This window comes from Parasteatoda tepidariorum, chromosome X1, assembly GCF_043381705.1.
Source record: "Parasteatoda tepidariorum isolate YZ-2023 chromosome X1, CAS_Ptep_4.0, whole genome shotgun sequence".
Taxonomy (NCBI): Eukaryota; Metazoa; Arthropoda; class Arachnida; order Araneae; family Theridiidae; genus Parasteatoda; species Parasteatoda tepidariorum.
In genome coordinates, this window is record NC_092214.1 from 5965291 (window position 1) to 5979897 (window position 14607).

General features: G+C 28.6%; 1 protein-coding gene across 6 annotated transcripts in view; it reads left to right on the plus strand.

Moving 5' to 3' along the window:
• The window catches only part of LOC107440090 (NADP/NADPH phosphatase nocturnin), a 129170-nt gene that overhangs the window by 45916 nt on the left and 68647 nt on the right, over nucleotides 1–14607 (plus strand). Inside the window, exon 1 of one of the 6 annotated variants that reach the window (XM_016052881.4) lies at nucleotides 5446–5974. The exons of 3 other annotated variants lie outside the window; for them this stretch is intronic. In XM_016052881.4, coding sequence (XP_015908367.1) covers nucleotides 5850–5974 — 125 coding nt within the window. In that variant the 5' untranslated portion in view covers nucleotides 5446–5849. Of the gene's footprint in view, nucleotides 1–5445; nucleotides 5975–11851; nucleotides 11884–14607 lie in introns of those variants that run through there. 2 more of the 6 variants (XM_016052880.4, XM_043040659.1) reach the window with 2 other exon arrangements.

Here is a 14607-nt window from a genome sequence, read left to right on the forward strand (position 1 = left end):
TTTTTTTTTAATCTTTTAAGTAAACAAACTTTATTATAATAATCATTTCATTATTAAGGATTAAAGGTTATTGTGAAATTATTAATTCTAATTAGTGGATAAGTAGGAAAAGAATTTCACTACTCGAAATACATTTAATGAAAGTTATGAAATTATAGAATATGTAATAATGTGTAATTTTTCTATCTTAGTTCTATTACGACCTTTTAAAAAACGCTAATAAACACAATTTAGTCAACAGATACAAACGATTATGTCGGCGCTATAACAAAAAAATACGCTTTATATTTTATTTGATGCAGAAGAATCAAATGAAGACCCGCTTAATTGAAATGTCGCACCCATATTTAACTTGTTGAATGTTATGCGATACCGAAAACAAAGCAAAAACATAAGCACACAGCTGTTTTGCGATTTGCGAGAACGCTCCTTTAACGCCAATAGAAAATTTCGCCAACCCTTTGCAATCTACGGTATGTCTTGTCAATTCGCCTCCGGGCTAACTGTCATAAACATAAAACTTATTTTCGTTCTTTCTCTTTTATTTAAGAATTAAAACAGCTGGAAATTCGAAAGAAATTCAAATTTCTGAAATTCTAAAAGGAATTCTAAAAATCAGTACAATGAATATTAATTTTTGTTTATGTATGCAATTTTTTTTTCTCAAGTTTCGATGATAATAGTAAAAACAAATAACGTTATCAATAGCCTTATCTGTCGCTTAGCTAATTATTTTTTTATATTTTAAACCTTCCATTTGAATTCAAAACAATTGATTAAAAAGCACGAAGGATTTGTTAAAAGCAATTTTTTAAAATGATATTTGGAAATAATATAGTTTATCACTGCTTCAAGGATTTGCAAAAAAACAATTTTCAAAACCTTGAGGACAGTCAGGGAAGATAAATAATTAAAATAATTGTTAAAAATTTATTTATAAACAATTTATTAATTTACTTACATTATACTTATTGCACCATGAATATTAGTTATAATGTAACTATTTACTTAAATACTTTTTAATAAGTAGTGAAATATTACAATCATTTATTCGTATTGTTCTTAATGTATGATAATTCTTACGATGTTAATATTTTTGTTGCAAGTCTATTTTTTAGCATTCTTCATATTAATTGCGTAAAAGTTTTTAAATCGTTAATCTATTTAATATTTTCGTCTAACCGATTAGGTTTCTTTTCCTTCTTTCTTTCTTTTTTTTCTTCTTTTTTTTTGGCTACAGTGCAGTTATAACCAGAGATATTTCTTTGAATTCGAAAATAAAAATGAATGATATGGGTGCCGTTTATTTTCAGGAATTAAGTTTTACAAGGAGTTCTGTAAAAACCACCCTTAAAGATATATTTTCACACTCCTTATCAGAAATGAAAGCAAATAGTGCATATTTGGAATAGCAAAAGGAAGAAAAAATTAAATAAGCAATTAATCTGGTAAATCACACTAAAGAAAGGCAAATGTAATAAACATGAAAACAGGCTTAATTGGAGGTTCAAATTTGGAGTGTGTGTTTTTAACTCTTATCTATTTATTCCAGCAATCATAACAGTTTAATTGATAATTATATGCGCCTTCCAGTAATGGGATTGGTTAGATTTTGATACAGTGTTTTTGTTTATTAATTTGCGACCCCCAATAAGCATCCTTTTTGGTTTTCGTTTTTGATAAGGATTTTCAAAATGCATAATAAGGATAGTCTTTATATAACACCCTGTCACCCGATTTAGGTTTATTTGTTCGTAATGATTGTTTGAAAATTCTTATTCAACGTGATTTGATTTTAAAAAGAACTTCACAAATAATGGGTAGTTATCTTTATTAAAAATATACAAGAGGAAGCAAATGATACTTCTTAATGAAGACTTTAATTCAATCTCTCTTCCTCACAATATACTTGTATATTTTAGGAATACCTGATTCCCATACTGAAGGATACTTAAAATATTGTTTTTCTATTAAATCTTGTTTTGATACTTACAATACCGATTTTCCAAGCTTTAGTTTAGATTGTTCAGGTTTTCCTAGATCGAAAATGAATGTTTACAGCGAATCAGATAATAAACAATTTAATGTTACAACTTGAAGAACATAACATCTTTTACTACACAAGCCATGAAATTGTTTTGCTTGTTACTAAAATGCTAAAAATAATAATCTGATTCCAAAAATAATTTTTATTACACATTACTGATGCTATAAAAATTCTAGATAGCTATGAATGGGTTTTAGTCTGCAGATTAAACATAAAGTGCTCGATTTTATTTTTCATTATTTTCGCCAAAACCTCAAACACATTTATTTTTTATTTTTTTCGATCTGACATGTATTTTTTAAGGTACGTCCCTTTTAAAAATTGTACCCCTTTTTATTTTGCGATTACAGCGGCATCTGTCAACAATATCACACTTTCTACAGTGTTTATAGCAGCGTGCAAAACAGCAAACTCACAGCATTATATACTCTATTGTAAACAGTCTATTGACGATATCCAAAGTATGCCAATATTTGTGCGTATTAATTCAAGAATATTCATTCATATAAAATAATTTAAAAATGGTGTGAATGCACGTGATTTTGGTGGAAGCATTCTCAATTATTGACGGTGGTTGTTGACTTCCACCAGTGAATGTTGACAATCCTATAGTCGCTTTAGTAAATGTCCGAAATATATACTAGGTAATATTTCGGACAAAGTAGGTAATAAAGTAAATGTCCGAAATATAGGTCTAATTAAGTGCCACTACCCGGTATGCCCTACATCAATGTTTTTTTAAGATCAAGTGCCACCGCCCAGCATTTAACCGGTACTTCGAACATTGATGTTTCTCCTAATCTATCCTCAGCAGTTATTAAAATATCGAATATATATAATAATATCAACGAACAAATTAATATAAAATCGGATATAACAAATATTTCGGACATTCACAAATCGGATATAACAAATATTCGGACTATGCGATTCTTGACATTCATCTGTGAAAGTCGACATTCTTTTGATTTCGGTCATAAACGGTAACATCTATATGTGATTCTTTCATCTGTGTGTTTTGTTTTCAAAACAAAAGGTAAAAGTAATACATTTGTATAACAGGAAAATATTCTTATCGGTTTTGGCATTTGAATTGTTCCAGACAGTTTTCTTGGAAACTTTCCTTAATCTATTCTTAGGTAATGATTGGCAGAAACATAACTGGCAGGTGTTATTTCTTAGAAGATTTTTTTAAAGAAATTCTTTTTAGTCGTGATATTTTTCTTAGACCTATAGCTTTCGATTTGTTAAAGTATCATTTAATGTTTTATTTTATCTCCTTTATATTATCTACATCGAATGGACAGATATAATATACATATACTATTGAATAAACCACCTATGCAGGAAGGAATTTAATTAGTCTGAAAAACATTGTGATCGTAAAATAATGTTTAGTGTTTAAAAACAACCAACTCAAATGTAATTAAATTTAATGGCTAAAATTTTCTGACCACGTGCAGAAATTGTAAAAGCTAAACTGCAATCTTAAAAATATTTACACTAGATTATGTTTTCAAATAATATGTTTAGCCAAAAAACACCGTTAAGACGTCTTTCAGAAAAAGCTTAATTTTTAAAGGTATCAGTTTTTTTTCGTTGAAATAAAATATTCGCTTACAATTTCTGATTTTTAAAAATTTTAAATTATAACAGCATTGCAGGATTTTATTTTGATTAAAACCTGCTTGCCCTTGCTCTACACTGAGAAGAAACTCGCGAAAATGTCATATTTTCTGAAAATATCAGTTCGACTAGAAATATGTATTGATTCAAAAAAAATATATATATATATATATTATTTTATCTAACATTAAGTTCTTATTTATTTATTTCACAACGCCACCTTATTTTAAAACTAGTATCATGATCAAACATTGGTAATGTAAACATATTCTTCCACTTTGAGGATATTTTGATTAAAACTCGCTTGCGCTACACGAGGAAGAAAACATCGAAAAAGTCATGTTTTCTGAAAATATCAATGTATGTCTAGAAATATTTATTGAAATTGTTTTTTTTTTTTTTTTAAATATTTTATCTTTCATAAAGTGCCGACCGGCTTGTGTCAGGGAACAGGCCTTGCATCAGAAAGGTTCTGGGTTCGAATCCCGGGAAACGAATCCCCATAAGAAACGCTGGTAACATATTTTCTAAAATTTTGTTCTCGAGAGTAACATCATGTGCACCCTTACTGCTCTGCTCTAACAGGTAACTTCGCTTAATATTTCAACTCAATTATTAGTTATCGGATATTGTTTACAAATGTTACGTTTAATTAATTTGGATTCCATTGTGTCACAATATCAAGCCGCCTTAATGCCTAAGTCTCAATTGCATTGCGTAACAGCCTCTGTTTTAAACCATTTATATGTTCAAGTTATCCAAAATTATCTAAGTTCATTTTAAATTTATGAAACAGGGCTGGTATACGCTCATTCAAACTATGATGATTTTTTCAACAATATAATAGAGTTTTGATAAGTAATTTAAATTTAAACTAATTTGCTGTGATACTTGTTAGAATAGTTGAAGTAACCTTTATAAAGATAAAGAAAAATCTTTCTATTTATTAAACAGAGCATATTTTTGTGCAAACATCCTTGCAAGTTCATTGTTTTGAATATTAATTACTTAGTCACCTATATTTTGACATTTTTTTTTGTATTAGAGTAAGTTATTGTATCATTTAAAAGTGCATTTTTTTAAACATTTTTGTAAAAGTTTAAAAAAAAAATTATCGTTTCATTATTTACAAAAAAAGCTATCAATTTATAATTATTATTATTATTTAAATAGTAAAGAAATTGAGTTATTAAGAAATTGTGAACTTGTAGCTTCAGTTCATTTTTTAAAGATATTTTGTAACTAAATCCATTTTAGGTTATATATTTTTGTATACATATATTAAATATTATATATAAAGTATATATATTAATATTTTACGTATTATACATTAAATTTCGCTAAACAAAAAGAAAAACATACATCTTCGCAAATCAACTAATGTGATAAAAAATTTTAATAAAGTAACATGTTAGACACCTTTTAAGGGAATGTTTCGCGATTAAGTATTCTCGAAAATAATGAATGTAAAAAAGCTGAAAATATGCTTAAATGCCGGACTAAATTTGCCAGTTTATTTATTAACAGAGTAGCAATATAATGATAAATGCTTTCGCAAAATGTCTAACATCGCCACTTATCTCAATTAAACGTTTTACGCAAAAAACGGTTTTCAGAAAACGAAACTGTCATTATTCTCCATAAAAGAAAAAGGAAACACAAGGGGAAAAAACGTTAAGAAAAAGAACTAACGTTGGATTACGCGCTGATCAGTCACCGAGTTTCATCACATTTCGAATAATTCCACGGCAAGTTTATTTCATCATTGAACTACAAAAATGACGCAACATTGCAGCGCAACCTGTCCTCAGCCAAGAACTTTGAACACTAGTTTTCCGTTTACATGATGACATCATAATTTCAGCTGTTCAGCTTGCCGACATGTGAGCACTGAATGGATGTTGAGTAGAAGTTTTCAGTAGTAAAAAATGGGAGTCACTTTTGGACTAAAAATAGATGTAAACATTTCTGATCTGTTCCCTATTATCTTTTTCCCCCGCTTATCCTATCGGCTTCTGAACGCTTCATCAAAATGGAATATCGTCCGCACACTCTGCTTAATGTACATTGTTTGATATTTAGCCTAACTGAAATCGAACATTTTTAAACACTTTGGAATATTTTATTTCGAGTTCCGTTAATAAGTAATTTTGTGATTTTTTTTCCGGTTGTGATAATGTGTTCTTGTCTGATGTTTGTTCATCGACGTTTTGTGATGTTACTGCCAAAAATACACAACTCGGAAATTACGGTTGTAGCTTTCCACACCTCCAAACTTCTTTCAAGGGCAAAATTAAAACCGTAAGTTTTAAATTTGTTTAATTATTTTCTTGGAATGTAGTTAAAAATGTGTGTTTTAACTTAGTTTGTAAGTTTTTTGCCAGTTTATATTAAAAAGATTCATATATTATTTTGTTTAAAAATATATATTTTTTCTCTTGAGTTTTAACTACTGTTATTTGATTTTTTTAAACATTGTTATTTGATTTTTTTTAAACAAAGTTGAAAGTTTATTTTGAATTTAAATATTTAATTTAAAAAATAAGTTTTTTTTCTCCTTTTATCCTCATTTAGATATTACAATAAAACCTATTTTTTATATTTTTTCGCTTGAGTTTTAACTGAGATTCTAAAAACATATACAAACAATAAGGACTATTGTGCACTCTGAATTTACTAGATTTGAATTCCTCTTTCATGTGATGTGCGAATAAAATCAAGAAAATGTGAAACAGTTATGATAACAGCATGGGATATTAGATTTATGTTTTTGTGTGAATATCTAATTTTAGAGTCAATATTATTTTAAGAATTTTGATGCTTGAAAAATATCTTTTTAAAAGCTATTTAGAATCAAGGCAATGGAATTTCCTTCAGTTTTGATGTCTTTTTTTCCTCCGTCTTTAGGATATTTAAAAAAAGAATTTTTAATACCGTAGTTTATTTCTTAATAATATATTATATTGAATATTAGTTAGTTCATACTTAAGTTTTGGGTTTTCTTGAGATAAGCTAGTTTAAAGAAGTGTTTTTAGTTTAACTCTTTTAAGCATTCAAAGAAAAAAAATCAGGTTCATATTTTAAAAGCGTGCACACATTAAAATTTACAGTAAACTTTTATAAATCAGAGCATTATGTCACCAATAATAGTGACATAATGCAGGAGTTATGTACCAAAAGTAATACTTACCTAAAACATAATTTTTCTGTTTTTGATTTTTGTAAACAAATTTCATTCTGGTGTGAATTAAGATTGATTTTATAGTTTTTTTAGAGGCTACATTCAAAAATTATTTTAAAAAAATTTTAAAAATACAATGAAACAAAAAAAAAGTTTTTTTTTGAGCCGAGAAGATTTTAATGTGACAAGTTGCCCAGTTTGTCCCAAATGTTAAATATTTTTCCCTTTTTTACCATACGATAACTTCAACCCTCTGTATCAAGAACAAAAATCAATTTTTATATTTAGGACACTTTTTACCCAACGCTCTGACTAACGCTCTATAAGAGAGAGAAAAAATTTTCGAAATGACTTTACCCTGAATTGTCGGAATGGCCTAGTCTTTAAGAATACTTTTTTCTGCTATAATGTTCCCCAATATAAACGTTATAGCTCTAAAAAGTATTTTTTTAAAGACTATATCCATAAATCCATGAATCAAAATTACTTGAACATTGTGATGGAATAGAAATACATCACAATGTTCAACTAATTTTGATGATATTGTACGTTTCTCTTTCTGAATTTTTTCAACTGCAATTTTTAAGTTTTTATATGACTCTTAACATTCTATAAATATATACATTAAAAAAAGTACTTATACATTAAAAAAATTCTTGCACCATTTATATAAGATGAGGAAGATAAATAACGATAAAATCTTTCTTTTTCATAAATTATGATTATTCGGAGATTTAATGAAATTCCGTAAAATTACACGTAGAAGCTCTGTGCTTGACCTTGAAGACTGCTTTGTTCTTGGCTTTTTCTTAGAACTTTAAAATTAATTGAAGTAAAACTCGAACGTGAAATGAAACATTCCATGAAAGAAAATAAAAAGCGGGGAATTTTAACAGAAATGTATAGTTGTTTTCCTTATTTTTTTTTTATTTTATGACTTTATTTCGTTATCTAAAAACTGCATTAAAAGCCTTGTTTATTTTCTGAATATCACTTAACGGAAAAAATCTTGCAAATGTTTTTTAAAAAAATTATTTTATTTAGTATATTAGCTAATTAAAAAAAAGAAATTGTAAACATAACCTAAATTAGAAACGCCTGTGCCGTTTGAACCTTTACTTCTCCCTGACCTAATATATTATCTTCTATTTCAGCAAATGAAGTCATCGGGAAAAAAAAATTTCTTTTGCCTTTTTGTTATTCAGCTGTTAACTTTCAAACCTTTTTTTTTTCTTTACAAAAAAAAAAATATTAGAAATTTTTGGGGTTACCTGTGTTGTGAAATACGCAGAAACTGCGCAACTTATTTTAAGTTTTCAGCTTATTTTGTATCTGTAACTGCGCAACTTATTTTTTGCTGATTTTACTTATATTTCTTTAATAAAAACCCAAGAAAGGGTTAGATTTTATTTCACAACTAACCTTGAGCAGCCGACCCAACTACGTTGCCTTGTGATTTCAAAAGCAACTCAGAAGAGGGGGAACTCCTGGATCAAGCATTAGGACAAACTAGCTTTCGTGAAGGATTTTTTAATGGAACTTACCCGCATATGTGTTTTATGGAGAGGGAAACCACGAAAACCTCCCACGGTTAGCCCGACGGCAAGGGGATTCTTACCCATGATGCCACTGTGGATATTTTACGTCAGCGCGCGGTGGTCAGTGCGAGTCGGGAACAGAATTCGCATCAACAAGCTACCTCTGGGATTCGAACCTGGGACACCTCATTAGGATCCCCTGAGCCACCACGGTTCGGCAAGAAGTTTTTTTTTTTTTTTTTTTTTTTTTTTTTTTTTTTTTTTTTTTTTTTTTTTNCAAAGTTTTGGAATGTATTATCCGTGCAATTATTTTCTAGATGATTGAAGTAATTAAAAAAAAACTTTTTTTGGCATTGCGATATTTTTATATATAATTTCTTATTCGATTTATTTTATGCATTATTTTTTTTCTTTGTTACATTGTCAGCTCGATACCAATTCTTTGGTTTATATATTTTGCATAATAAGGTAACGTGAACCTGAATACGGTTGACTGTGCTCAGGTGATAGATATTTTAAGATTGCCTATCTCGCACTAAACATGTACAAATAAAATCAAAGTTATTCCAATATGTTATACAAAATACGAATCGAATCACATATCAAATTGATTAGAGTAAAACAAATTACAAGACTTGCATCAAATCAATGGACCGAATGATAAATTATAACAAGAGCATAAATCGGATCTACGAGTCGAATCAATTTTATTTACATGTTCATATTGTTTAATGCCATATTCTAAAATTTGAACAGGTGTCAAAATAATGATTTGACTCAATCTTTCAATACTCAGTCATCTCAGACACTACTTAGCTACTGAAATTGTAAATAAGTTACTATTTTATTTCTAATGTAAATTAATTTACTATAATATATTTTCGATTTCAATATATTTATGATAGAGTTGTTGTTAAAATCTTATTGGCTCAATATTGAGAAATAACTCTAAAAAGAAGCTTTTAAAATAATCTTAGAAACAAGATATATTTAACAGTTTTCCGAAAAAATGCATAAAACATGATCTGAATTTTTTTAGAATTTTAATATTAGCACAAGCATAATTTAAATGCAAACACATTTGTGAACTAAAGCAAGGAATTTTGATAATTTATTCTTTGTTAGAGCTAAAAGTTCAAGGGAAAAAAAAGAGATAAAATAACGTCTTACACACACGATAAAAGTAATGAAATTTATGGAAATGACTTGAAATAGCTTTTGGTAATTGGTCGAATCTTCCCGGCCGAAACTTCGCCGATCAAAACTTTGGACATAACTTCGCATGGGCAAAACTTCATGTAGGCAAAACTGCACGTGGACGAAACTTCGCACGGACAAATTCTGAGATTAATAAATAACATTAAATTATAATTAAATTTATGCATTAATTAAAATAGAAAATATTTTATACATTATAAAATTTTCAAATAAATAATAAATTTAAATTCGTAATTAACTTAATTTTAATATATGTAAAAGTATTAAATATATTTTTTATATTTATTTTTTTAGTTTCAATAATAGAATAAAACTGCTTATGTTGCTTTCAAAAGGAAGTCGAAGTTTTTAAGCTTTTAATTCATAATTAATTTAATTTTAATGAAAGTCAAAATATTAAATTAATTATTTTTTATAGTTTTTAATTTAAAACTAAAGCTTTAAAATATTAAATTTTCTAAATTTACATTAGGCGTTTTTTATTCTAAACTCATAACTAATTTAGTTTTAATAAAATAAGAACTATTAAATCATTTTTTTATATTTTATTATTTTGATTAAATCATTTATGAAACATAGGTTTTGAGTTTGATTCTAACGCGCAAGTGAAGTTCGAATAATATTTTTCTATACAGAGTTAAAATTTACACTTACAAGTATTTTTTGTTTTTAGTTTCATTCCGTTTTCATAATTATTTAAATTTTTTATAATTTTCTTAAATTTTTGTTAATTTTTTCATTGTTTTTAGAAATTCAAACTTTATTTTAAATAATTGACAAATTACTTGATATTCTTTCATTCATTGTGAACATAACATTACAATTGCTTCAGATTTTTTAAATTCTGCTTGTACTTATATCTTTGCACTATATAGTATCTTTTTCTTATAATAATGTAACAACGAGACTTGATTATCATTACATCGATATATATATCAGAAAAAGCTCTTGAGACAAACACTATATAATTAAAAAAAATTATATGGCTTTTAATGGGTAGTCAAATATGTTCTTTTTTAAACCATACTAGCACGAAAAAATTGAAATATATAAAGTATTTATAAACTAAGAAAAACTTAATGTTTGTATTTTTTACTAAAAAAATTATTTTGTCTCCAAGGAATATAAAATATTTACCAATATTCAAGCGCTGGTATGAATTTAAGCAACATGCTATATTCAAGAAATCTTGTGCAAGAGGTGAAAAAAAAGATATTTAAAGACAAACTTTAAATAAAATACTCAAGTTAGCAGGAGATTCCAATTTAGAAAATGTTATTTTGTGTTTTCAGTAAGCTCTTTTGTCTGCTAAAAATGGCAATGCTATATAATGTGAATACAATAATTTTAAAATTAAAGGATTCCAATTATTAACAAAATTAATTATTAACAAAATTAATTATAACTGACGAATAAAACTGACACTCTTTTAGTTTACAAAATCTGAAATTTAAGAACGTTTTCTACATTTTAAAAGGTTAGAATACGACAAAAAGTATACTCAAAGTATATATAAGTTGAGCAAGAACACATGTTTAATAAATAACGAAGAAAAGACAATATTTTTCCTCAACTACGTTTTTAAACTATGTTTGTGGTAAGAAAGACTTGAAATATTTATATCAATCGGATTTGGAATATATTAAGTATCTACATTACCGCTTACCATTCTTTGCATTACAAAACTGATATCAAATGAATTTGCATAATATTCTTTTATCTAAGTAAAAAAAATCCCTATCATGACATACTAAATAAAAACAAGCTGAGTTTATTTATTGAGGCCAATGTACTGAGATAAAGTCCGAAAAAGTTAATCCAATAAATATGTTTCATAATTTCCGCTATCACAAATAGATATTGTTTAAAAACTCTTTTTAGACATTTTTACATTGTTTAAAAACAGTTTATTAATATTCTCCTTAATTAGCCCTTTTACGTGAGTATTTTGTTCTTAAATAAAAACCTAAATAAAAAATTGTTTTTGAAATTGTAAAAACTTCTTTCTTTATTGGTACACACAAATAAAACTGAGCATTTTGTAACTATTCTTTATAAATACTCTAGAAAGAGCTCATCGGGAAAAAAACAAAAGTCTTGGAATAAATAAATTTAAAAAAAATCTCAAACTGAAATAGCTATTCAATTTATAATTTTTTCAAGTTTTAAGGATACATTTTTTTTTAAGCATTTGAAGGGAATGCGAAGTCATGAAAATCTTAGTAGAAAAAGAAAAAGGAAATCAAATTTTGAGGAATGGACGAATTAAACAGGTATCAAAACAGTCTTAAATTCCAGATTTTTATTAAGATTAATAATTACAGATTAAGGAATAAAATAATATTGTAGTATCTACATTATACTTTTCATTAGCATTGGTTTATTTTTATACAAGTTAGAATGACATTTATATTTTACGATACTAACGCAGACAATTTTAATTAGAATTGTTATTGATCATAAAATTTTGTCAATTTAATCAATACATTGTATTATGAATCATTACGATTAAAAGGTAAAATTTCGTAAAAAATTAGTATTTAAGTTGGAATAATGCACTCTGCTTTTAATCGAATAATCAGCTTAGTTGAATAGAGTTAGTGGAAACCAATAGTATTCCTTTTAGAGAGGTTGAATGTACTATCTAGTATTAAAAAACCACGCTTCTTGTAGTAGAATCTTATGGGCATATAATGTTGACTTCTACCCCAAGAGATGGAACCTTGAACAATGGTTGTTAGATTGAGAAGACATTCTAACCTGGAAAGGATTTTTATACGTTTCTAGCCAATATTAAAATATTAATAGATCTTAGTAACTTAGTCTCTTTTCCAAGTTATTAAAAGCCACTTTATCACATTTTCTAAGCTAATTTATTCAATACAGTTTAACTCTTTGTGGGAAATATTTTCAATGATTCTGATATGAGTTCTATTTTTAGAGTAAATTTCTTTAACATTGCATGTATATTATGAGCACAGTTATGACAAGACACATTTTTCTAATTGACCAGGAGGCTCCCAATGAGGTGACGCTGGTTCGAATCCCAGCGTTCATACGAATTCTGTTCCTGGCACCGACGGCAGTGCTGATGTAAAAGATCCTCAGTGATAGACGGATCATGGGTTAGAATCCTCTTGGCGTCAGGTTAACACTGGGATTTTTTGAGGTTTTTCCTCTCCGAGTAACGCAAATGCGGGTTTAGTTTTATCAAAAAGTACTTATCGAAGGCTAATTTGTCCCAATGCAGTTAGGAGTTCCTTTGTCTTCTAGGTTGGGTTCAAAATTACAAAGGTACGAAGTTGAACATGTATAGTCGTAAACTAACCTTGTTCAACACTCTTTGTAAAATATCATTAGGAGCCGCGGTGGCTCAGGAGATAAAGCGTTCGCCTCCCAGTGAGATGCACCAGATTCGAATCGCAGTGGTGGCTGGTTTATACGAATTTTGAACGACCTCTTATACGATAATACGAACGTCCTCTTGCCGTCAGGCTAACCGTGGGAGGTTCTCGTGGTTTTTCTCTCCATGTAACGCAAATGCGGGTTAGTTCCATCGAGAAGTCCCCCACGAAGGCAAATTTTTCCCAGTACTTGATCCAGGAGTGCCCTTTTCCTCCGGAGTTAGTTCAAAATCACAAGGCTACGGAGTTGAACATTTGTAGTTGTAAACCCACAAAATTGAGTCGGCTGTTTAACGACTGTAGTAAAGTAAAACAAAAATATTTATTAGTATTTTTAATAGTTCATGTGACTAAGTTTTTATAAGATTATTTTTAGAAGCTAATTTAAGATTTTAACTACCCCTAAATTCAAATTTTAATCTAAACCTTAATAATCCTCAAATTAGAATCCCCTTGCCATCAGTCTAACAGTAGGAGGATTTCGTGGGTTTCCTCTCCATGTAACGCAAATGCGGGTTAGTTTATTGAAAAGTCCTCCACGAGGGCTAGTAAATCCCAATATTTGATCCAGGTTCCCTTGTCTTCAAATTGAGTTCAAAATTACAAGGTTATGGAGTTGAACATTGATAGTCATAAACACAGAATTGGGTCGGCTGTTCAACGACGGTTATAAAAAAATAAAAAAAAATGTTCAGGAATGTTGTTTCTGTCAAACATGCCACAGTTTTCTGATAGGCAATAAGATGTTTTTGTTGATTGCGCTGATATCTGTTAGAAATTCTGGAAAGTGCCACACTTATATGCACGCAAAATTATTGAAATAAATATTTCGCTTTAATGGCATGGTTTTTTTTAACCTTGCTTTTAGATAAAAACTAGGGCCATTTTTAACCTATTAGATGCTCTTTTCTAAAATATATTGACATTCTTTGCTCTTACATTAAGCTACAGACATGATATATATACATATACAGGGTAATTCTGAAAAGATGGGCAAAATTTCAAGAAGTGATAGTACACACCCAAGCAAACAATTTTTATCAAAGAATGCATGGTCGAAAACAAAACGCTAAGGTGCTAGCGCATTTGGAAAGTTGTTTGATGCAAACGTGAAAGCTCCGTTCCTGTTGCGAGTTACTGCGCTGCATTACTTGTCGCCAAGCTTTCAGCCGCTGCAGGAAAAGTTCGTGATATGCCCTATCGTTTCTTCGCCGTTGTACTGCGTTTTATAGCAGCATAGCCGCTGCCGGCCACTGTTTTGAACACTTATTGTAATCACATGCCAAATTAAATTTGCTTTTATAACTTAACTTCATCGTTCTTTGTGTGTTTTTTCCTCTTTTAAGAACATAAACTTTGACGCCCTCCAGCGGTTTTGCGTTTTGTTTTCGACCATGCATTCTTTGATAAAAATTGTTTGCTTGGGTGTGTACTATCACTTCCTAAAATTTTGCCCATCTTTTTAGAATCACCCTGTATATATATATATTACAGATACTTTTGAAAATCATTACCAACACCAATGACTAAGTATTTAACATGTTCATATTTTCACATTTCCTGTACGTCTGCTGCCCTACTTTTCTTTACTCC